General features: G+C 44.0%; 1 protein-coding gene across 1 annotated transcript; it reads left to right on the top strand.

Annotated features, from left to right (window-relative positions):
• The first annotated feature begins 9,127 nt into the window (after window positions 1-9,127).
• LOC137096446 (deleted in malignant brain tumors 1 protein-like) lies at window positions 9,128-20,732 on the top strand. The gene is made up of 5 exons (XM_067465591.1): window positions 9,128-9,485; window positions 10,757-11,062; window positions 15,511-15,816; window positions 19,105-19,407; window positions 20,551-20,732. Exons 1-5 carry the CDS (start codon window positions 9,128-9,130, stop codon window positions 20,730-20,732), a joined length of 1,455 nt encoding a protein of 484 aa, XP_067321692.1.
• Window positions 20,733-24,814: the final 4,082 nt, after the last annotated feature.

The raw sequence follows: 24,814 nt of genomic DNA, 5'->3' as shown, positions 1-24,814 counted from the left end.
TCCCCCCGGATTTCATGGCCGGGATCACTGGGTAGTTGTAGGTTGTAGGGCTATATATGGCCATGGTCTAGAGGCATTCTCTCCTGACGTTTCGCCTGCATCTATGGCAATCATCCTCAGAGGTAGTGAGGTCTGTTGGAACTAGGGAAATGGGGTTTATATATCTGTGGAATGACCAGGGTGGGACAAAGGGCTCTTGTCTGCTGGAGCTAGGCGTGAATGTTTCAACTGACCATCTTGATTAGCATTTGATGGCCTGGCAGTGCCTGGGGCAATCTTTTGTTGAGAGGTGATTAGATGTCCTTGTTTGATTCCTCTCTGTTGTTTTGCTGTTGTAATTTTAGAGTTTTTTTTAATACTGGTAGACAGATTTTGTTCATTTTCATGGTTTCCTGCTTTCTGTTGAAATCGTCCACATGCTTGTGGATTTCAATGGCTTCTCTGTGTAGTCTGACATGGTGGTTGTGAGAGTGGTCCAGCATTTCTGTGTTCTCAAATAATCTGCTGTGTCCAGGTTGGTTCATCAGGTGCTCTGCTATGGCTGATTTCTCTGGTTGAAGTAGTCTGCAGTGCCTTTCATGTCCCTTGATTCGTGTTTGGGCAATGCTGCTGCGTTTGGTGGTCCCTCTGTAGACTTGTCCACAGCTGCATGGTATACGGTAGACTCCTGCAGAAACGAGAGGATCCCTCTTGTCCTTTGCTGAATGTAGCATTTGGTGGATTTTCTTGGTGGGTCTGTAGATAGTTTGTATGTGGTGTTTCCTCATCAGCTTCCCTCTGCGGTCAGTGGAATTTTTTTGCTGTTTTTTTTTGTCAGTGAGTTTTTTTTTGCTGGCCAATCAGAGACCAGTCCTGCCGGCACAGGGGTTTAACCCTCTGTGCCACAAGGGGCTCCTGTTGAGGTTGGCCAATCAGAAACCATATGCAAATTTATTTTCCCTTCTCAGCCACTTGGGAATCTTGGAGTGTTGTGGCTGCCCTCCTCAAACTGCAGTAGGATGTAGAAGGGTCATGGGGGCTCTGTGTGCCAAGTTTGTTCTTTGTCGGTGTTTGTTGGGGGCCACAGAGGTCCATGGGAACCAAACCGTTTGGAAGTACTACAAATCCCATAATCCATGGTCCACCTCCCCAATACTGCACCAGGATGTAAAGGGGGTCATGGGGGGTATGTGCGGCAAGCTTGGTGCAGGTGCGTCACCCGTGTTGGTCACTGTGGCCTGTGAAAGTGGCAGCCAATCAGACAGCTGCCACATACACTTCTGCCCTTCCGCCCTCCGCATACAAACACTCTTTTTTATTTTATACTAGCTTGGGGACCTGGCGCTGCCCGGGTTATTAGTGAAAGTGGGTAATGGCGGTTCTGTATGCCAGGTTTGGTCTTTATTGGTCATTGGATAATGGCTGCATTGTTTTCAGGAAGTGAGTGAAGGAACTTGAAGTCCCATCATCCATGGTCCACCCTCCTCCAAACAGCAACAGGATATAGAGCGGGTCATGGGGGCTCTGTGTGCCAAATTTGGTCCTTATCAGTCATTGGATGAGGGTGGCAGTGGTTTCAGTAAGTTAGTGAAGGTACTGCAAGTCCCATCATCCAAAGTCCATCCTCCAAACGGCAGCAGGATGTAGAGTGGCTCATGGGGGCTCTGTGTGCCAATTTGGTCTTGATTGGTCATTGATGAGGGTCGCAGTGATTTCAGTAAGTGAGTGAAGGTACTGCGTCCCATCATCCATCATCCACCCTCCTCCAAACTGAAACAGGATGTAGATAGGGTCATGGGGGCTCTGTGTGCCAAGTTTGGTCTTGATCAGTCATTGGTTCAGGGTCGCAGTGGTTTCAGTAAGTGAGTGAAGGTACTGCAAGTCCCATCATCCATGGTCAACCCTCCTCCAAGCTGCAGCAGGATGTAGAGTGTGCCATGGGGGCTCTGTGTGCCAAGTTTGGTCTTGATTGGTCATTAGATTAGGGTTGCAGCAATCTTGGGAAGGGAGTGGAGGTACTTGAAGTCCCATCATCCATGGTCTGTCCTCCTCCAATCTGCACCAGGATTGGGTCATTGAGGCTCTGTGTGCCAAGTTTGGTCTCGATCAGTCATTGGCGAGGGTCTCAGTGGTCTCAGAAAGTGAGTGAAGTTACTGCAAGTCCCATCACCCATTTCCAAATTTTTCCAAACAACACCAGGACGTAAAGTGGGTCATGAGAGGTCTATGTGCCAAGTTTGGTCTTGATCAGTCATTGGATGAGGTTCGCAGAGGTCTCAGAATGTGAGTGAAGGTACTGAAAGTCCCATCATTCATGGTCAACACTCCTCCAAAACTGCAGCAATATGTAGAGTGGGTCATGAGGGCTCTGTGTGCCAGGTTTGGTCTTGATTGGTCATTAGATGTAGGTTGCAGCAGTCTTGGGGAGTAGAGGTACTTGAAGTCCCATCATCCATGGTCTGTCCTCCTCGAAAGTGCACCAGGATGTAAAGTGGGTTATGGGGGCTCAGTGTGCCAATTTGGCCTTGATTGGTCATTGGATGAGGGTCGCAGTGGTTTCAGTAAATTGGTGAAGGTACTGCAAGTCCCATCATCCATGGTCCATCCCCCTTAGAACTGCATCAGAATGTAGAGTGGGTCATTAATCATTTCTCCTGATTGCCCAGTGGAAATGCATAGGTTCCTTTTTTTGGGCAGAGGCAAGAGTGCATTGGTGAGGAAGTAGCCATGCACAGTTACATAATTCAGTCTGTGCAATACTCAAAAGGGGAAATAAGACTCTCAGACCAGAAGTATTTCTCCTCTTCTTCTGTGACCCATGTTATCCCTATAGATGTGCTAAACTTTTTGGGAGAGACAATAATGAAGAAGCAAACATTCTAGCATTTGACTGGTACTCTTTATTCCTTGTGTAGGGGCAGTCAGAGAAATATAATATTAATTTTACAATGCAATTCAGAATTAGAATTAAAATATAAAGATTTAACATATCTGATTTCTCCTGAAAGTTTTCACAAAACGTTTTTATTGATTTCTCCCCTTGATACAAAAGCTGTGTTTAAACTGCTGGATCTAATTATATGGGTACATTTCCACATTCTTTTATTTTCTCCCATCAGAGGCTCGCCTGGTGAATGGCCCAAATCCCTGCTCTGGGCGGGTAGAGCTCTTGCACAACCAAGATTGGGGAACCGTGTGTGATACCAGCTGGGACATAAATGATGCTCAGGTTGTATGCAGAGAGCTGGGCTGTGGCAATGCCCTCAAAGCATTCAGAGGAGCTCATCATGGCCAAGGATCTGGTCCCATCTGGCTGGAGGGACTGAACTGTACGGGGAAAGAAGTATCCCTGAGGGAGTGTCCCCGAAGCCCATGGGGAGAGCACCACTGCAACCACAGCCAGGATGCCAGCGTGGAGTGCACAGGTAGGTTTCTGGCAAAGGAGGCAGGAGAAGAGGACATGAAAAGAGACAATGGCAGAGGCAGGGTGCCAAGGGGTTTTGCAGCACTTTGGATTGGCTAGAGCAGAGAAGGAGGAGCCAAGTCTAAGGGAGGGAAAAGTTTTCAGCTTCTGAGGAGAAGAGATTTAGGAGCTGGTGGGAGAAGAAGTGTTTTTGAAACTGGGATTTCAGAGAGAGAGCGCGTCTGTGTCAGGCAGGGCTGATTAGCTGACAGGAAAGGTTAGGCAGCAATGTGATTACTTGTGGGAGACAGCACAAGGCATTAGCTCTCTAGTCTAAGTTAGTTAGCTGAAAGAACTCTGGGAAGAGTTAGCTGATAACTCAGGGGACTGCCTAGGATAGGTTAGTCAGTAACTCATTACTATTTCACAGATGTAGAGTGAGGGATTTTTGTAACGAGCAGCTATATCTGTTTGATTAGCTCTGTTTGTAACTAAGTGAAGAAACTCTTTTCAAGCAACCATCAAGATATTGTGCTTTAGTAACAAGTCAAGTGTTTTGCGCCTCTCAGAAGAAGAAATTGGTTGTCTGTTTTTATAAATAAATCTTTTCTCTATTTAACTTTCAAGAAGTCTCTATCATTCCTCATTCTATCAGTAATCCTTGGGTATAATTCCAGTCAGTTCAACTTCCTGATATCACAGAAAGATCTCTTACCCAGACAATCATTTTTGGGAGTTAAGGGAGAGCAGTGTTGGCAGAAGGTGAAAGGTTTACTTCAGAAAGTCATTTTAAAAATCCTAAGTCAGCTTGGGTTGGTGGCAGCATTTATCCAAAAGAAGACTAAAAGACAAGCAGTATATATTCTATGATTACACATACTATCTAACATCATCTTGCTACATACTAGTGTCTAGTGGTGTGATATTACAAACAGTCCTTCACAGTGGTGTTCAGCTGTGGGATATATTATAGCAACTACTCTATACTGATGGGATGATATATTAAGATTCCTTTATACTGGTGGCAGCTGCAGGATGATATCGTAGATTTCTTTATAACATACAAGACAGATAGGGAGATGGGACTTTGGAAACCTAGATGCCAAATCTGCCCACTCAGGAAATGACATCATAGGACCTGATCACATCACCCACAATTTTGAAAGAGCTCTCATTTATAGAATCATAGAATCATAGAGTCGGAAGAGACCTTGTGGTCCATCCAGTACAAGCCCTTTCTGCCAAGAAGCAGGAAAATCACATTCAAAGCACCCCTGATAAATGGCCATGCAGCCTCTGCTTAAAAGACTCCAAAGAAGGAGCCTCCACCACTTGCCTTTTAATTCTACTGTAGAGTTCAGGGTTATTCTTAGTAATTCAGATATCTTCTCCATCAGGTAGGAAAGCATAGTTCTTTTTAATGTGCCAAATCAGTAAAAGAGTAAGACCTTCAAGTACAGAATACCTTCAAGTACAGAAAACACACGGCAACACCTGGCAAGAATACTTCAATACATGGTTGTTTACAAACATTTAAAGAACAATCCACTCAAAATGTTAATCTGTATAAATGATTCTTATCTTCAACCAGATATGAAGAATGATAATCCTCCATATTTTTATATCCAGGTACACATCAGGAACAATAAGTAAGTTTTTCTTCCTACAACTTTCAGGCATTCGGCAACTTTCTTCTACAAAGAAAGGGAACTACACAGCCTTTCTACAAAAGCTGCATAACTTTCCCAGAAAACCATCTAATTTTCTGTAAACCATTGCTCTTCAGAAAATCCTCACTGTTGTGATTCAGTCTGAGCCTGAATCTGTCTTCATAGGAGCTGTCTTCATAGACTTGTCAGCAGCCTATGATACTGTGAACCACCGCCTCCTCCTGAGAAAAATGTATAATATCACAAAGGACGACCACCTCACCCGCCTCATAGGAAACCTGCTACAAAACAGGAGCTTCTTTGCTGAGTTCCAGGGCCAGAGAAGCAGATGGCGGAAACAGAAGAACGGCCTGCCTCAGGGGAGCGTGCTTCCTCCATCCATGTTCAACATCTATACAAATGACCAGCCACTGCCAGAAGGGACAGAGAGTTTCATCTATGCTGATGATCGTGCCATTACCACTCAAGCAGGGAGCTTTGAGATGGTAGAATAGAAGCTCTCCGAAGCTCTAGGTGCTCTTACTGCCTATTACAGGGAAAACCAACTGATCCTTAATCCATCTAAAACACAGACATGTGCCTTTCACCTTAAGAACAGACAAGCATCCCGAGTTCTGAGGATTACCTGGGAAGGAATCCCACTGGAGCATTGCAACACACCCAAATACCTGGGAGTCACTTTGGACCGTGCTCTGACCTACAAGAAGCACTGCCTGAACATCAAGCAAAATGTGGGCGCTAGAAACAACATCATACGAAAGCTGACTGGCACAACTTGGGGATCACAACCAGACACAGTGAAGACATCTGCCCTTGTGCTATGCTACTCTGCTGCTGAGTATGCATGCCCAGTGTGGAACACATCTCACCACACTAAAACAGTAGATGTGGCTCTTAATGAGACATGTCGCATTAGCACAGGGTGTCTGCGCCCCACACCACTGGAAAAATTACACTGCTTAGCCGGTATTGCACCACCTGACATCCACCGGGAAGTAGCAGCCAATAGTGAAAGGACCGAGGCAGAGACATCTTCAGCTCGTCCCGTTTGGGTATCAGCCAGCATGTCAACAACTTAAATCAAGACATAGTTTTCTTAGATCTACAGAGACACTCGCTGGAACACCCCAGCAAGCGAGAGTCCAAAAGTGGCAGGCCCAAACCCAGCACCTCAATCCATGGCTGATACCAGATGAGATTCCCCCCTGGGCACACAGAAGACTGGGCGACTTGGAAGGCACTGAACAGACTGTGCTCTGGCACCACGAGATGCAGAGCCAATCTTAAGAAATGGGGCTACAGGGTGGAATCCTCGGCATGCGAGTGCGGAAAAGAACAAACCACTGACCACCTACTGCAATGCACTCTGAGCCCTGCCACATGCACAATGGAGGACCTTCTTGCGGCAACACCAGAGGCACTCAAAGTGGCCAGATACTGGTCAAAGGACATTTAACCTACTACCAAGTTTGCAAAATCTGTGTGTGTGTTTTTTTTTCTTTTTAATCAGTGTGTTTGTTTTGCTCTGTTAGAATTGTAATACAATGGTATGGTTGCTGATGACACGATAAATAAATAAATAAATAGCCTGAATCTGAGACTGAACTGTCTGGGCCATCTGGGCCTGAATAGTCTTCTGAGCCTGTCTTTCTGCAGGATGATGAGGAGGCTGATGTGTTACAGATTTCTGTACATGTTTCAGACGGGGCTGATAGTGTGGCTTCTGAAGGAGAAACAGCAAGCCTGTTCCCCGGAGAAAGGAATGTGCCTTTAGATAAAGATAGTGAAACAACTCCGCAAGTGCAGGTGGATCCTTTCGGTTCCCAGACTGATGAGGCCCAGATGGGCCAAGGTAATGAGTTGTTTAGCCTTGAAGATAATACTGAATTAATGACTAGACAGGATTGTTTACAATTAAGAGTTAGCAGAAGCTCATGCCTTGCCAGCAAGCGTGAAGCCAAAGGTCAACGCAATGCTTTCATGTCAGGGAAACTTATTTGATGAAGTAGCTGACAGGCATTTCCTGTCAGTCCAACGTTGCTCTTCCCATGTTAACTTCTGTGGATTTACCTTGGTTTCTGCAGCACGCTTTTGGCTTCTTGAGACCTGGATTTTGGTTCTGTTTTACCTGTCTACCATGGACTCTTGTTTGACCATTGCTAAGGGGTAATGCTTCATGGTTTTGCCTTTGGATCTTGGGAACTTTGTCTTTACATTTAAAACTCTGTTTTGCCTATAGAACTTTTGCATTTCTATTTCTCTGTTTTGATTTTGCTTTTTCTCAATAAACTACAAAACCTACAGCCTTGGTGTGTGGTGGTGTCTTGAGCAAGTTGAAAACTACCCTGAGTTGCAACACTCACTTCTAGCCTAGAAACATCTGCTACTTTCCCTGAGCTTTCCCAGTTGCCAGGTGAGCATCCGCACCCGAAAACACCCTGCCTATATTTTCTATTTTTTTTTGTTTATTTAGAGAATTTTTACCCCACTTTTCAACCACAAAGGCACTCATAGCAGCTTACCATCTACATAAGATAAATTAGATGTAATACATAAGACGTAGTCCTGCTTGTCTGCATTAGAGATGGGGAAAGGCAGGGGGAAGCCAGCTGAGGGAAGGAGGGAAAACCAGCTGAAAATGGATGATACATGATGCTTGAGAAGAACATTAGGGTGCCCTGGGAGGATGTTGATCTGCTAACTCTAGATTTCACTTTTCTTCTTCTTATTGCTGGAATGACTCCCTATTACTACATTTGCCCCTCAGCCTACCATATGCCACAACTTGTGTTTGGTGCATGTACTGCTGCTGTAGGGCTTTAGCAGGGGACACTACCCACTTCTCCTGAATGTCCCTGTGTGACAAATAGTTCTCTGGGAGGGGAAGAAATAATATTGGTTTTTCCCTTTTCAGGCTGGATCAGGTTGACCAACGGTTCAAGCCACTGTTCTGGGACAGTCGAGGTGCTCCACAAGCAGCAATGGAAAGCCATATGTGATAAAAACTGGGGTCCGTATGAAAACCAAGTTGTCTGCAGGGAAATGGGCTGTAGAGCGATCTCATGGGACCGAATAAGATATCCATTTAACAATCCAGACAGTAACAAGAGTCTGTCTATAGACTCCTGTAAATGGACAGCAAATGACCTTTCTGAATGTGGCCTGACAGATTTCAAAGAGGAAAACTGCAGTCATGGAGGAGCTGCTCCTGTTAGATGTTCAGGTAATGGTTGGTGAACTAGTTGGAGATTAAGACTAGGATGGGAGGGGACCAGGGTTCAAATACTTGCTTGGTGATCTTGCAGAAGGAAAATTCTTTAAGTCTTAAACGAAAGAAATGGCAAACTCCTTCTGAACAAATGTCGTGTAGAAAACACCTGGTCTGTATTTCTGTCTTCCAGTCACCTGTCAATTTATGGCCACCTCATGAATGTCATAGGTCTCTCTAAGGCAAAGAGGACAAATTGCCTATTTTTTCCTGTGAAATATATCTGGCAATTGTTGATAGTTTCCCATTCAAGTACCAACCAGGATGGACACTGCTGAGCCACAAAAAATTAAATGGTACTTTCTGCTTAGGTTTTGCTCAGCTGTGTTTATCAGTTCATAGAATCATAGAATCCTTGCGAGCCATCCACTCCAACCCTTGCCAAGAAGCAGGAAGCAGTTCAGTTCTATCTAGCTGGAGGGTTTTTTATTATGATTATTATCTTATATTCCAAGCTGGTTGTTATCATTGGAGAATCTTGCCTATGGAAATGGAAAGGAAGTTGAAGGAGAACAGAGATTCCTCTGCGATTCTCAATTCTAAAATCCAGTCCCACTCTAAACTGTAACTCAGTTTCCCTCAGTTCACTGAAAGACAAAAGACAGAACTCTACAAAAGGGAGGGAGAGGTCTCCAAATGAATATGTGGACTATTGGCTATGAATGGGGAGTGTCCAACAAAGGAGTATTCCTGGGAGATAGGAGTTCTGCTGCAGGCCTTTGCGACACTCTTGCATTGATATCACAATTGCCAGCTTTTCTCTCACTAAGAGAGGTCATATAACCAGAAAAGTATGCAAGAGAAATCATGTATTTGACCTTCAAAGCAATGAAAGCACCTTTTGTTCTTCCAAAACCAATAGGAACCAGATTGGTGAATGGCACAAACCGTTGCTCTGGCAGAGTTGAAGTGTTTTTCACTTTGAACTGGTGGTCAGTGTGTGATAGCATATGGGACCTGCGTGCTGCTCAAGTCGTGTGCAGAGAACTTGGCTGTGGAGCTGCCGTGTCAGCCCCAGGAGGATCTCTTTTTGGGACTGGAGAGTATGTCAGTAACTTCCCTTATAAACATAAATGTTTGGGAACAGAAGTTGCCTTTGACCAATGTATATTTGATTCAAGAAATATCTGTGCCTCAGATGAATCGGCTGGTGTTGTGTGCTCAGGTAACTGTTGAAAATTAAAGTAAAGATTGATTATTCACTCTGGACTTTTACATTTTACAGCAGAAGAGTCTAAAATTAACCAGTCTTAACATATTTATTGGGTACTTCCTGTGGGAGTGTAAGGTTGTCCTCACCTGAAATACAATTGTAGACAGCTTGGGATCATGTTTATACATAGGTGTTTTTAATTGCCCATGTTGTGATCACACTCAGTGTTGTCTCAAAGAGAGAATAATTTCACCCAATCTCCTTTTATGCCTGAGTTCTTGCTATGGCTTGGGCCATGAAATAACTGCTTTGAGCATCCCCGGAGCACATACATATCCCATGTTTTGACCTATGCATATCCCATGATATGCATAGGACAAAACCTGGGGACTTTTAGCTGCCATGCAGACATCCAGTCCAATGATTCCTTCTAGTACAAAGGATCCTGTAATAATAATCATACTAAATTCTATTTTACCAATTGGATCAAAAGTGGCAAGAACAATGGCAAGAATTCCTGCTAGTTTCTCCCAACTTATTTATTTATTTATTTATTTGCGGCGCTTATATGCCGCCCTTCTCACCCCGAAGGGGACTCAGAGCGGCTTACAATATATATTTTCATACAATATATTATATTATTAGCAAAGTACAATATCAGTATATATTACTATATTGCACTATACCATTATATTGTAATATTATTAGTAATATTACATGTAATTAAATATATAATTATAATTATAATATTGAATTATTATTACTAGTATTATATTGTATTACATTATAATATTATAAATATTATACGTATATACAATATACTATATTATATTATTAGTAAAGACAAGATGGCAGTGTCTTCTGCTCCCTTCTGTTTTCCCTCTGGCCAGAGCAGTCGTTGGTGCCAGAAGGGGGAGGGGCCTCTGAAGTGATGGTATAGGCAGAAGACAAGATGGCAGTGTCTTCTGCTCCTCTCTGTCTTCCCTCTGGCCAGAGCAGTCGTTGGTGCCAGAAGGGGGAGGGGCCTCTGAAGTGATGGTATAGGCAGAAGACAAGATGGCAGTGTCTTCTGCTCCTCTCTGTCTTCCCTCTGGCCAGAGCAGTCGTTGGTGCCAGAAGGGGGAGGGGCCTCTGAAGTGATGGTATAGGCAGAAGACAAGAAGACAACTTGAGTATCTCTCTCTCTCTCTCTCTCTCTAACTGTCTCTCTCTCTCTCTCTGTGTGTGTGTGTGTGTTAAATTAATTGCCATTAATCTTTTACTATATTTAATTTTTTTTAAAGATCTCCGTTTAAGGAATGACTCAAGTCCCTGCTCTGGGAGGGTTGAAGTCTTTCACAATGACACATGGGGGACCATTTGTGATGCTGGCTGGGATTTACAAGATGCCCAAGTAGTCTGCAGGCAGCTGGGCTCTGGCAATGCCTCCAAAGCATTGGGCGGAGCACACTATGGCCAAGGATCGGGCCCCATTTGGCTGGAGAGCATCAACTGTACAGGAGAAGAAGAATACCTGAAGGAGTGCCAAAAAGGAAGCTGGGGAGAGCACAGTTGCAGCCACAGCCAGGATGCCAGTGTGGAGTGTTCAGGTACATGTCTTTCACAAGTTGTACTTACTGAAGACTTACTAAAATTGTTTTTATTATTGTGATGGTACTAAAGGTGCTTGCTTTGAAGCCGCCCTGAGTCCCCCTTCGGGAGTGAGAAGGGCAGGGTACAAGTATATGAAATGAATGAATGAATAAATAAATTTTAGCTCCAGGGCCAGCAATGGAACATTGAAGCATGTATGTGAGTTAAGTGCTGAATAAGTAATGTCATGATAGTGTCGTTGAATTTAGAGCTAGGATCACAGGTAAGAGGATCCAAGCCTGGCGAGCTTTTAAGCTAAACTGAATGAACCAGGACAGAGTAACCACTCACCAGGATGAAGATAAGCTATAGTTATATTTTGACATGAATCCCATATACTATATACACACATAGGGATAGAAAGAATATTAAAAGGTACAAGGTAGATAGAAAGTTGAAATGAAATAATACATTTTATTAAAGAGTTGAAACAATATAGTCTGTGTGGGGAGTCGCTGCCATTGATCCATTCTTGGTATCCTTATTGACTGCAATTGTGAAAGTCCGGAAGAGAATCAGAAAAAGAAATAAAAATTATATTTTTATTCCGATGCCCTTGAAAAAACTGTAAATTGTTGGGGAATATTGTATTAAATAACAATAGGAATATACTATACTGTGTTAATTATCTGTGAAAAGGACAAGGGACGAAGCGGGCTGGAGATCGGGGGAAACAATAAGGCGGGGGAGGAGGAGAAAGGGAACGGAAGAACATGGCAAAGTAAGACTCCAACAAACCAAACAACCAACAATGAATGACAAATTAAGGTTATGGATTTGGAATGCGGCATGGAGGAGGGGAGGTGTTCCACTAGCCAAGGAGTCCCCATAGAAGTGGTGGTGGGGAAGGGGAGATGCGGGAAAAGGAGACCATTAATTCGGCCTAGGGATCGTATAACTACACTTGTAATTCCAAATCGGTCTCCTGATATGGTAAATTGGTGTAACCAGGATGGCGGTCCCTCTGGATTGAAGGTGGTGCTGTTGAATGCCAGATCTGTCAATGGAAAAACAACTTTCATCCAGGATTTAATCTTGGATGAACGGGCAGATCTGGCGTGCATCACGGAGACCTGGTTGGACGAAGCTGGAGGCGTGAATTTGACCCAGCTTTGCCCACCAGGTTATTCCGTGCAGCATCAGCCGAGATCCAGAGGGCGGGGAAGCGGGGTTGCAGTGGTCTATAGAGACTCTATCCCTCTGACCAAGGACCCCATCCTGCAGTCAACAAATTTTGAATGCGTCCACCTGAGGGTGGGTGACCGGGACAGAATAGGGATTCTGCTAGTGTACCATCCACCTCACTGCACTACAGTCTCCCTACCTGAGCTAGCGGGGGTGGTCTCGAGCCTGGCATTGGAGTCTCAACGGCTGCTTGTGCTGGGAGACTTCAATGTCCATGCCGAGGCGGCCCTCTCAGGAGCGGCTCAGGACTTCATGTCTGCCATGGCAACCATGAGGCTGTCCAACAAGTATCTGGCCCCACCCACTGTGCTGGACATACATTGGACTTGGTTTTCTGCCAGGGATGGGAGGAAGGTGGCGGTGTTGAGGAGCTGACCATCTCTCCGTTGCCATGGACCGACCACTTCCTGGTCAGATTTAGGCTCACTGCACCCCCCAACCTCTGCAGAGGTGGAGGACCCATTAAGTTGGTCCGCCCCAGGATACTTATGGATCCAGATGGATTCCTGACGGCTCTTGGGGAGTTTCCTGCCACCTCGGTTGGTGACCCTGTTGATGCCCTGGTCGCTCTCTGGAATGGGGAGATGACTAGGGCAATTGACACGATCGCTCCGGAACGTCCCCTCTCAAGTAGCCGACCTAAACCAGCCCCTTGGTTTACTGAGGAGCTGGCAGCGATGAAGCGAAGGAAGAGGGAACTAGAGAGCGTGTGGCGTTTGGATCAGAGCGAGCCAAATCAAACACGGTTTGTGTCCTTTTTAAGGGCATATGCCGCGGCAATAAAAGCCGCTAAGAAGGCTTCCTTTAACGCCACTATTGCGTCTGCAAAGAACCGTCTGGCTGAGTTGTTCCGGATTGTCAGAGGCCTTTTAAATCCCGTCACCCTAGGCGGGAACCCTGACAATTTGGCTTCTCGCTGTGAAGCATTTGCTCAGTTCTTTGCAGACAAAGTCGCTTTGATCCGTTCTGGCCTGGACACCATATTAAGGGCAGTCTCTGAGGATGTAACACGAGCACTTGCTTGTCCTATTTTGATGGATTCATTTCAATTGGTGAAACCCGAGGATGTGGACAAGTTACTTGGAGGAATGAGGCCTACCACGTCCATCCTAGACCCCTGCCCATCCTGGCTTCTAAAGGAGGCCAGAGGGGGATTGGCTGAGTGGGTTGAGGTGGTGGTTAATACCTCCCTTCAGGAAGGCAAGATTCCAGCGAGCTTAAAACAAGCTATAATAAAACCGCTGTTGAAAAAACCATCACTAGACCCCACTAAATTTGACAACTTCCGGCCAGTTTCCAATCTCCCCTTTTTGGGCAAAGTCCTGGAACGTGTGGTGGCTTCACAACTCCAGGTATTCTTGGGAGACACGGATTATCTGGATCTGGCACAGTCTGGTTTCAGACCGGGACATGGAACTGAGACAGTCTTGGTCACCTTAGTGAATGATCTGTGCCGGGAGCTCGACAGGGGGAGTGTGTCCCTGTTGGTGCTGCTGGACCTCTCAGTGGCCTTCAACACTGTCGACCACGGTATCCTTCTGGAACGCCTCGCAGGAATGGGTCTCGGGGGCACTGTTTTACAGTGGCTCCGGTCATTCCTGGAGGGCCGTTCCCAGAAGGTGTTATTGGGGGACTCCTGTTCAACCCCACAACCTTTGTCTTGTGGGGTTCCTCAGGGCTCAATACTGTCTCCCATGTTGTTTAACATCTACATGAAGCCGCTGGGAGAGATCATCCGGAGTTTCGGGGTACGGTGTCATCTGTACGCAGATGATGTCCAACTCAGTCACTCCTTTCCACCTGCTACTAAGGAGGCTGTCGAAGTCCTGAACCGGTGCCTGGCCGCTGTAACGGTCTGGATGAGGGCGAACAAATTGAAATTGAATCCAGACAAGACAGAGGTACTCCTGGTCAGTCGCAAGGCTGAACAGGGCATAGGGTTACAGCCTGTGCTGGATGGGGTCGCACTCCCCTTGAAGGCGCAGGTTCGCAGCTTGGGTGTGATCCTGGACTCGTCACTGAGCCTGGAGCCCCAGGTCTCGGCGGTGACCAGGGGAGCATTCGCACAGCTAAAACTCGTGCGCCAGCTGCGCCCGTACCTTGGGAAGTCTGACTTGGCCACGGTAGTCCACGCTCTGGTTACATCCCGTTTAGACTACTGCAATGCTCTCTACGTGGGGTTGCCTTTGAAGACGGCCCGGAAGCTTCAATTGGTTCAACGTGCGGCAGCCATGATACTAACAGGAGCGGGACGCAGGGAGCATACAACCGCCTTGCTGTACCAGCTCCACTGTCTGCCAATTTGCTACCGGGCTCAATTCAAGGTGCTGGCGTTGGCCTATAAAGCCCTATAACCTATAAAGCCCTAAACAGTTCCAGCCCAAGCCGACTGCATCTCAACCTACGAGCCCACCAGGACTTTGAGATCTTCCGGGGAGGCCCTGCTCTCGATCCCGCCTGCTTCACAAGCATGGCTGGCGGGGACGAGAGATAGGGCCTTCTCGGTGGTGGCTCCTCGGCTGTGGAACACCCTTCCCGTGGACATTAGACTGGCTCCTTCCCTGATGATATTCCGTAGAAAATTAAAGACTTGGTTGTTCAAGAAGGCGTTCGAACAAGAAGTGCAATGATTGGTAATGATGATAGGAAATGGAACTACGGAAAATGATACTGGATTGTGATTAGGAGGATGAGACGACCTTGAATGGTTTCGTAGTAATGACGATGTTTTGTATAATGCTGGACTGTGAATTGTATTTTATACTGTGTTTTGAATTGTTTTTTTTTTCTATGTTGTACACTGCTGTGAGTCGCCCCCGGGCTGAGAACAGCGGTATAGAAGCAAAGTAAATAAATAAATAAATAAATAAATAAATAAATAGCTTATGTATTAATGCCCTTAGACAATGAAATACTTTGACCAGAGTTTTCCAAACTGTGTGTCCTGACACATTCATTTGCCAGCTGCAGTATGTAGGTGTGGACTATTGGAATTTGAGGGAAGGCAGGTGAATTCAATGACAACTAATGAGTATTACTAAGAGATAGGATGAACTGCACAACAAAGCCTTGTTTCTATATTGATTCCACAATAGCCAGCTAACTTCCTACTTGTGCACACTTACTATGAATGTCCCCATGACTAGGAAGATATGATGGAGAAAATGAGGAAGTGAACTATAGATCAATAAAGCATTTTTCATTCTTCCAACATCAATAGAAACCAGATTGGTGAACGGTCCGAACCATTGCTCTGGGAGAGTCGAAGTGTTCCGCAATGGGACCTGGGGAACAGTGTGTGATGATGGATGGGACCTGAGAGATGCTCAAGTCGTGTGCAGAGAACTCGGCTGTGGGGAAGCTGTGTCCGCTCCTGAAGAAGCCCACTTTGGAAAAGGAAAAGATCCCATCTGGATAAATGAAGTTCAGTGCAATGGGACAGAGGTTTCCCTGTACAACTGCATTTACAAAATGCACACATTATACGAGTGTCGACATGAAGAAGATGCCAGTGTTGTGTGCTCAGGTAACTGATGCAAATAAAGACATGTTGATAATTCAAAAAATTTCCACACTTCCCCCAAAAGAATCAAAACCTGGGGAAGAAATGGTGGTGAAATGTGTAAGTGCTGTGGTGGTTTGCGAATGGTGTTTCCTTATAAAAATGTAAGACAGTGAAGAGGACAATGAGTTCCTATTTTATATTCCATTCTTCCAAATCCCCACTGATGTTTAAAATGCCAAGTCCTCAGCATTATTGCTATAACTTACTGTTAGACCCCAAAGGGTTATAACTAAGGGGGAAATACTGTTTCTACACTAATTTCAACTGAAATCAAAATATTTCTAGGAACCAGAAAATAAAAAGAAAGCAACACAAACATTGGATGTATCCAAATAAATTCTGTAGATGTGTATGACTCTTCTATATTAAATACTAGCTTGGGTACCCAGCATTGTCTTGGTTATTAGAAGAAGTCATTTTTTTAATTTTACAAAAAGCATAAGGTTGTGGGTCTACTGCAACTCACATCGTGCCAGGTTAACCCTCTGAAGCTCTGTCAATATTTAAAGTTTGTCACGTTGGGTAAATGTGCTCTAGATACATCATCAGTGAGGTTCAGTATGCTCTCCAGCTGCAGGATGAATTACAACTCCCACCATGGTGGGCCAGTCCCATCAAATCCCTCCAATACATTCAGTTGGTCATGGGGGTTCTGTGCGCCAAGTTAGGTCCAGGTCCATCATCGGTGGGGTTTGGAGTGCTCTTTGATTGCAGGTGAACTATAAATCCCAGTATCTACAGCTAATAAATGTCAAGACCAATTCCACCCCAAATCCAACATCATTCAACTTGGGGCATGTTGGACAAATGCCAAATTTGGTGCAGATCCATTTTTGTTTGCATTCGCAGTGCTCTCTGGATGTAGGGGAACTGTAATTCCTAGAAATCAAGGTGAATTTTCTCCAAAGCCCTCCTGCATTTTTTGTTGGTCATTGGGGTTCTGTTTGCAAAGTTAGGTGCAAGGCCATCATTGGTGGGGTTCAGAGTCTCTTTGATTGCAGGTGAACTATACATCCCAGTACCTACAATGGCTATAAATCAAGGTGAATCCCCCCCCCCCCCACAAACCTCTCCAGTATTTTTCTTTGGTCATGGGGTTCTGTGTGTACCAAATGTGGTCCAGGTCCATTGTCAATGGGGGTCGCAGTGCTCTGAGTTGATGCAGGGTGAACTACAACTTTGATCATGTAGAGTCAATCCTCCAAACTCTAGTATGCTTAGTTGCTGCTCAGTTCTGCTCTGTTTGTTATGCACACAGAGTTGAAAAGAGTAGAAAAATGTGTTTTTCTTATTGTATTTTTAATTGAATTTTATAATCATAACAATGATACTTCCTTTTCTTTAACATTTACCTTCCAACTCTTCCTATATTTTCCGCTCCCTTCCCCTCCCTCCCCCCTCAACCACAGTATATTTCTACTAATCTTGCAGATTCATCCACTGGGAAAGTCTTTGCATTTTTTTATGGGATCGTTGGCTCCTCCATTTTTCACCCAGTTGAAGTAGACCTCCCATCTATTTGTAATATCCTTTTGTTTGTTTGTTCTTGTTATTTGCTTAGTCATAATTCCTGTAATGTCTAACAACACTTGATCATACATATAATCATTCTAATTACTTAAAGTCAATTTTGATTTCTCTTTCCATCCTCTAGCGTTTCCTATAAAAAAAAACACATTGCAATGCGATTTCTTTGCTAATTGTACTATTCTTGACCACTTGAGCTTCAAAGCCATCCCGTTTGTATTTTAAAAGCACATTTTCAGCTTGTCACCCATTATCTTTGTTTATTTGTGTCTCCTCATTTGCTATTTTCCCTTCCCTCATAACTGTGGTTAAGGGTTAAGGAAGAGTCAGTGAGAAGGGTTAATGTAAATTCCACACCAATGGAGAAAGAAAGGAACCCTGCGATGGATACCTGTGGTGGAGAAAACACATAAAATCCAGGATGAAATTGTCCCTGAATGAAAGCATTCCTTGGGTGATGGGCCGTAGTATTTGGGGAAGACATTAGCAGGGTTGGGCTACATGTTCATTGCTCTCGCTATAACCTGAAATGTAATTGGATGGAGATCTTTTGGTGACTCCTCAGCACTGTGGGTTATAGCTATTTGTGGAAGTGGGAGCCTGTCTGTGGAAGTGGGCACCCCAGCCACATACACACATACACATTTTCACATTTAATATGTGTATAGACAGATTATCTTAGGTGTACCTGGCATTGCCTGTATATGCATTCTCAAATGCTGTTCATGAGGGAAAAAATCATGGTTAGCCTTATGGTTTTATTAATGGCTTCATTAGAAAATGTATAGCTGTATAATGGGACCTTTTAAAATGGTATATCTATTGGATTCCAATATCTATGAGCCCCAAACTGGTGAATCTGAAACTCACGTACGAGATAGAACTGGCTGGCAGAAAAAGCCACCAGGATCAGATCTAGCCAGGTGGAATTCCCATCATTCTTAGGTCTGGGTGGGTGCAAATCCCACCAATCTGAGATCTTTCTTTCTGGAAATCCCATCAGCCATATCTGTTTGGGTTGAAACCAGCATTGACACAGTTCTTTGGATTTAGGTGGACTCCAGCTTCCATCATCCTTTTTCTTGCCTCCCTCCCTTGCCAAATCCTATCATTATAGTAAATTGAATAACAAAGGGTCCTTGTACCAGGTTTGGTCTAGATGCACACATGGATTACAACTTCTATCATCCTTTATCAACCCCCTTAAACTCCACCGGTGTTTTAAGATGGTCTGATGAGGATGTTTACGAAGATTAGTTCGTAATTATTATGGGTGCCTAGGATTAACATGACACTCCAGATATGGGTGGGCCATAACCCTCAACATCCTCTGTCATTGTCCTTAAACCCTACAACTATTTTAAGTTGGTCATGATAGATAAGTGTACCAGGTTTGGTTGAGAGCAGACCTCAGTTCCAATTATCCCATTGAGTACAGTAGAAACAAGAAGCTAAGTTAGGGTGACAATGTCTGAGACCAAGGCGTTCTCATACTAAATTCTTTTATTTTACCAATTTGATTCAAAGTCATCAAAATGACTGGCATTCTGCTGGTTATTTCCAGCTAGAGTAGATCCATTCATTGGTTGAATGATGAATCAACATATAGGTAATTAATGGATTCAGTGTTTATTGTCTAATGAATTCTAACAACAAAACTTTTGCTTATAACTCTATCATCACCATTCATCTCATACTACGTTTTGCTCTTTTCTTCTAAAGATCTCCGTTTGAATGGCACAAGTCCCTGCTCTGGGCGGGTTGAAGTCTTTCACAATGACGCATGGGGGAGCGTTTGTGATGCTGGCTGGGATTTACAAGATGCCCAAGTGGTCTGCAGGCAGCTGGGCTGTGGCAATGCCTCCAAAGCATTGGGTGGAGCACACTATGGCCAAGGGTCGGGTCCCATTTGGCTGGAGAGCATCAACTGCACAGGAGAAGAAGCGTCCCTGAAGGAGTGCCAAAAAGGAAGCTGGGGAGAGCAGAGTTGTAATCACAGCCAGGATGCCAGCGTGGAGTGTTCAGGTACATGCCTTTCCCAGTTTTCCTTACTACAGCCTGCATTAGGTTCATCTCTCCTCAAATCTGGCATGATCAGGATGAGAGTCTTTCTTTTCTATCACCACCGGCAGTTCTGTTTAATAAAAAGTTTTGAGTGCAATCTAGATGACTGAATTTCTCTGGAAATATTTTAAAAGATTGTAATCCACTCTTAATGCCAGAATAAATATTATATGTATATACAATATATTATATTACATTACATTACATTATATTATTTTGCAGTTGTTGAATCCTCCCTTGAGATCAGCATTCACCTGGGCGTGGCTGCCTTGGTCTTCCTTGCCTTGGTGGGGATTGTGGCTGAGGCTGGATTCAGGAGAAGGAGGAAGACCATCAGGAGGAGGAGGAGAGAGCAGCAGCCTTGAGCAGTCCTCTTCACTGCCAGTTCCAGGGACCAAGGTTTGCCTGCCATTACGGTGGAGCCAGAGGCAGATGGAATGCCATGTGCAGTTAGAGCCCATGGAAATTTATTAGTATAAGAATATACAGCTAATACCGTATACCATTGTATATGCTACTTTTTCAAAATTGATACATGTCTTGTTTGTTACATATATTACTTTCTTAGGAATTTATAGAAGCTTCTGTCTTCAGAAATGTTAATCAATTAAATAAATCTTACATTTTTGTCTTTCTAAGCATATGGGTGATTGACGTGGTGGGAATGAACCGCCTTGTACTCTCATTCCACTGCCGTCAATTTCTTATTACTAATTAATATGCATTTGCCATTTATGGAGAAGTCAGAGTCAGATTTGTACAGTGGAAAAATGGAAGTGTTAGAGCTAGAATAAAGGGATAATTTCGAGCTCTGTATGGGATATATACTCTGATTGGCTACAATGGATTTTCTGACTTATTTCAAGATATGCTGGTGAGCTTTTTAATGTACTGTTTTGGGCTTAATTGATGCACTCTTCCGGCAGGCCTACCAAGTCAATTTAATATTACGAATGTTTAATGTAGATTCTACTAGTATTGTATTTTAATCCTTGTACTATGCTTTTTATTACATATTTATTTTATGATAATTTTTAAATATTTGTATTTTATGGGATGTATTTTATAATACAATGCTTTAATTGTGTTCTACACCACTGGAAGCCATGAGGGAAACAAATGAGGAGGAGGAGGAGGAGGAGGAGGAGGAGGAGGAGGAGGAGGAGGAGGAGGAGAAGGAGAGGACCATGACCAGGGCTCCATTTGGCCATGGACACCCACTGGGTGCTTCGGATGAATCCCCAATTCTCTGCCCCAGAAGGAAACTCCATGATGGGTTCACCTGACCCTAACCATAAATTAGAACTTTCTTAAAGGCACACAATGAAAACAACTCCTGTAATCACTGAAAATCACATAACTCTTATTTCTTTAATGTTGGGAAGCCTGACTTGGCCACGGTAGTCCACGCTCTGGTTACATCCCGTCTTGACTACTGCAACGCTTTCTACGTGGGGTTGCCTTTGAAGACGGCTCGGAAGCTCCAATTAGTCCAACGGGCGGCAGCCATGATTCTAACTGGAGCGGAGCGCAGGGAGCACACAACTCCTCTGCTGCACCAGCTCCACTGGCTGCCGATCTGCTACCGGGCCCAATTCAAGGTGCTGGCGTTGGCCTTTAAAGCCCTAAACGGTTCTGGCCCAACTTACCTATCCGAATGTATCTCGGCCTATCAGCCCACCAGGACCCTAAGATCTTCTGGGGAGGCTCTGCTCTCCATCCCGCCTGCTTCACAGGTGCGGCTTGCGGGAACGAGAGACAGGGCCTTTTCTGTGGTGGCCCCTCGGCTTTGGAACGCCCTCCCCATAGAGGTAAGATCAGCCCCCTCGCTGATGGTGTTTCGGAAAAGATTGAAGACATGGATGTTCAAACAAGCATTCGGTTAATCCGGTACAAGGAATTTGATGATTAAGGACTGGTAATCATGGACGATGAAATTGGACTTCGATTCTAGTTAAGAGATGCATTGGATTATTGGTGGCCCAATATTATGTATTGTATGTCTGTTTTTATGCTTTTTAAACTGAATATTGTTGATCGTTTGTAGAGTTGTAAACCGTGTTGAGTCGCCAATTTAGGCTGAGAAACGGCGGTATACAAGCGCAGTAATAAATAAATAAATAAATAATGTTCCTGAATTGAATATTTTATATCAATAAATCATTTACCGAATCTTAATTAGCTGTGTGGATCTGGGTTCTTTATTCCTACTTCTACATTTCCCACTCAGGAGCACTTTGAAAACCCTAATTAGTGAGCCCCATTAATCTAGTGACAGTTCATGTGTGAGTGTGTTATAAAAGTTGTCACAAATACACAGTTTGTGTCCTTTCTTTGTAGAAGAGGAGAAACTGGATAATCTGCACACTTGAGACTATATAGCTCTGGAGAATATACCAGTGACACCAGATCTGGGTTTAAACACTAAGCATGTGACTTTTATTCAGCATTTAAAATCATACATTTTCCTGGCACCAAGCGAACCCACACTCACACACATTCACTCACACTCACCAATCTTCTCACAAAGGACTGATCAGTTTCCTTTGCAGAAGTGATGGGACGCTGATGCAGTGCTTCATTTGACAACAACAGCCAGATCAGAAGAAGCTCTCCTTTTATATTATTTAGGAGCAAGTTTAGTCTATGACTTCTATGGCAATAAACATTGCGTTCCATTTCATGTAATCTAATCGTTCCTTCCATATCTTGGTTCTGGTATCAGAAGTTATTCCTCAACGTAGTCCATGTTTAACTCTTTGCACCACTGGGGGCTCCAGCGTAGTCCACAACTTACTTCTTAACTTAGTCTACACTTGATCAGTCATGTTGAAGGAAAAATCTCTCATGTCCTCCTCCCACTCAGTTCATGTTCAGTCCATCATGATGTTGCAGAATTTCATTTGGATGCGGGTGAAGAAAGCAGACTGACAGCACAAGTTGTCTTCAAGATAGTTTACTTTTGGCCAAGAGCAGGTGACAGTTAGCTAATGCCTGGAAAATGCACTGCCACACCTTTCCTGTAGTGGCTTTCCAATTAGAGAGTTTTACACAAGCATGCGCAGAGAGCTAACAATGGAACTTGGTGATTATTACAATCCTTTTGGACATCCGTAGTTGTCTTGTAAAGTTATATAAGTTATTATTCATAATGTCAGGTGAAGTGTCCATAGTTTGTTCCATGTATGCACTATCCTCAGGTGACATGTTCATAGTTCATCCCACGTACACATTATCCAGCAAGCCAATTCATTATTGCGGTTTGCATGACCTTATCTTGTGAGCAAATAGCACATGTCAGGCAGAACATGTCCTGTCAACACTTTCACAGAAAAACAAGATTTTGAGAAAGTGTCATATAGGTAAGGGATAAAAAAAATTACAAAATGCAGCCCCCTACAATGACAAAGGGCAATACTCCTTTGACTGTACCAGCCCTTGATGTTCTTCATTCAACAAGTTGGTAAAGTTCGGTTCATGGTTCAAATATTCCTGTCCTGAGTTGCCCTTCAAAAACAGCCTTTAGACAATATTGAAAGTAAAAGAAAAATGCTTTACTCAAGCAAACACAAAGGATTTGCAAAATGGAATTGAAAAGTGCAAAAGAAAACAAGGAAGTCTTAATCCAGACACAAATTCAAGTTTCTTACAAGGTCCTCAAAAGAAACACCAGTCTTCCATCAAACAACAGACAATGAACAAAGTTCTTAGCAGCAGACACAAAGCAGAATTCCACAGGAGTGAAAACAGCACTATCAGGGATGTTGTTACCAGCGGAAGCTGACTAAAACCTGCCTCTGATTTATAACCCTGAATTCCCCAAGCAAGGAGGTACTAGGGCATCTCCTAATTAGCTCAGCATCTTTTAGCAGCTATTCGGGCTGATCTGCGTCTGTGCTCTGTCTCCCTTCGTCTCTCTAAAAAAAGGAGGCACCTGCAATGCCTCATCATCTGACTCTTCCTCTCTCTCCAATTTCTGAGCAGGGGTGGCTCAACCATTACACAAAATAAGCATTTGCGGTATTGTTGGTTTCGCCTAGGGGCGCTCTTGAGGTGCTCTTGGGGGAAAATTGACCTTAGACAGGAAAGAGGGTGTATGGTATAGAGTAGTGTAATACTTCTCATATAGGTATTCTATTTATCCACTTTTCACATAAGTATACTCATAACATATTAAGTGGTATAACTCACATAATTTTACCCCAAAATTGCTAAGATTCTCAAGTATAACTAAGGCTTCAAATTAGGTTAATAATGCATACTTAACATAAAGCTGTACATATAGGTAACCCTTATTCTAACAGTACAATAGTAGTAGTATTGGTTCTGTAATACAAATAAAGTTCAAAAACAGTCTTATTGCCATCTTGAATATATTCTTAAGTCTTCATGGAGTCAACAAACAAATTAATGCACATAGCAAGTTTGGAGTAAAATTATGTGAGTTATACCACTTAATATGTTATGAGTATACTTATGTGAAAAGTGGATAAATAGAATACCTATATGAGAAGTTGAACTGTGATGTTGGAGGAAAGTTCTGAGAGTGCCTTGGACTGCAAGAAGATCCAACCAGTCCATCCTCCAGGAAATAAAGCCCAACTGCTCACTGGAGGGAAGGAGACTAGAGGGAAAGTGGAAGTCCTTTGAATGCCACATCATGAGGAGACAGCCAAACCTGGAGAAGACAATGATGCTGGAGAAAGTGGAAGGCAACAGGAAGAGGGGCCGACCAAGGGCAAGATGGATGGATGGCATCCTTGAAGTGACTGGACTGACCTTGAAGGAGCTGGGAGTGGTGACGGCCGACAGGGAGCTCTGGCATGGGCTGGTCCATGAGGTCACGAAGAGTCGGAGACGACTGAACGAATGAACAACAACAATATGAGAAGTATTACACTACTCTATACCATACCTAAAAGACGGCTTTACACATGGACCTCACCAGACGGTCAACACCGAAATCAGATTGACTACATCCTTTGCAGCCAAAGGTGGCGGACATCCATCCAGTCGGTGAAAACAAGACCTGGGGCTGACTGTAGCTCAGATCACGAACTTCTTATTGCCCAATTTAGAATAAAACTAAAGAGATCAGGGAAAATACACAGACCAGTTAGATATGATCTCACTAACATTCCTAGCAAATATACAGTGGAAGTGAAGAACAGATTTGAAGGACTAGATTTAGTAAACAGAGTCCCAGAAGAACTATGGACAGAAGTCCGCGACATTGTTCAGGAGGCGGCAACAAAGTACGTCCCAAAGAAAAAGAAAACCAAGAAGGCAAAATGGTTGTCTGCTGAGACACTGGAAGTAGCCCAAGAAAGGAGGAAAGCAAAAGGAAACAGGGATAAGGGGAGATATG

Source organism: Anolis sagrei, chromosome 2 (assembly GCF_037176765.1).
Source record: "Anolis sagrei isolate rAnoSag1 chromosome 2, rAnoSag1.mat, whole genome shotgun sequence".
Classification (NCBI taxonomy): domain Eukaryota; kingdom Metazoa; phylum Chordata; class Lepidosauria; order Squamata; family Dactyloidae; genus Anolis; species Anolis sagrei.
The sequence above is the reverse complement of the archived record's forward strand: the minus strand, read 5'-3'. Positions and strand labels throughout refer to the sequence as shown.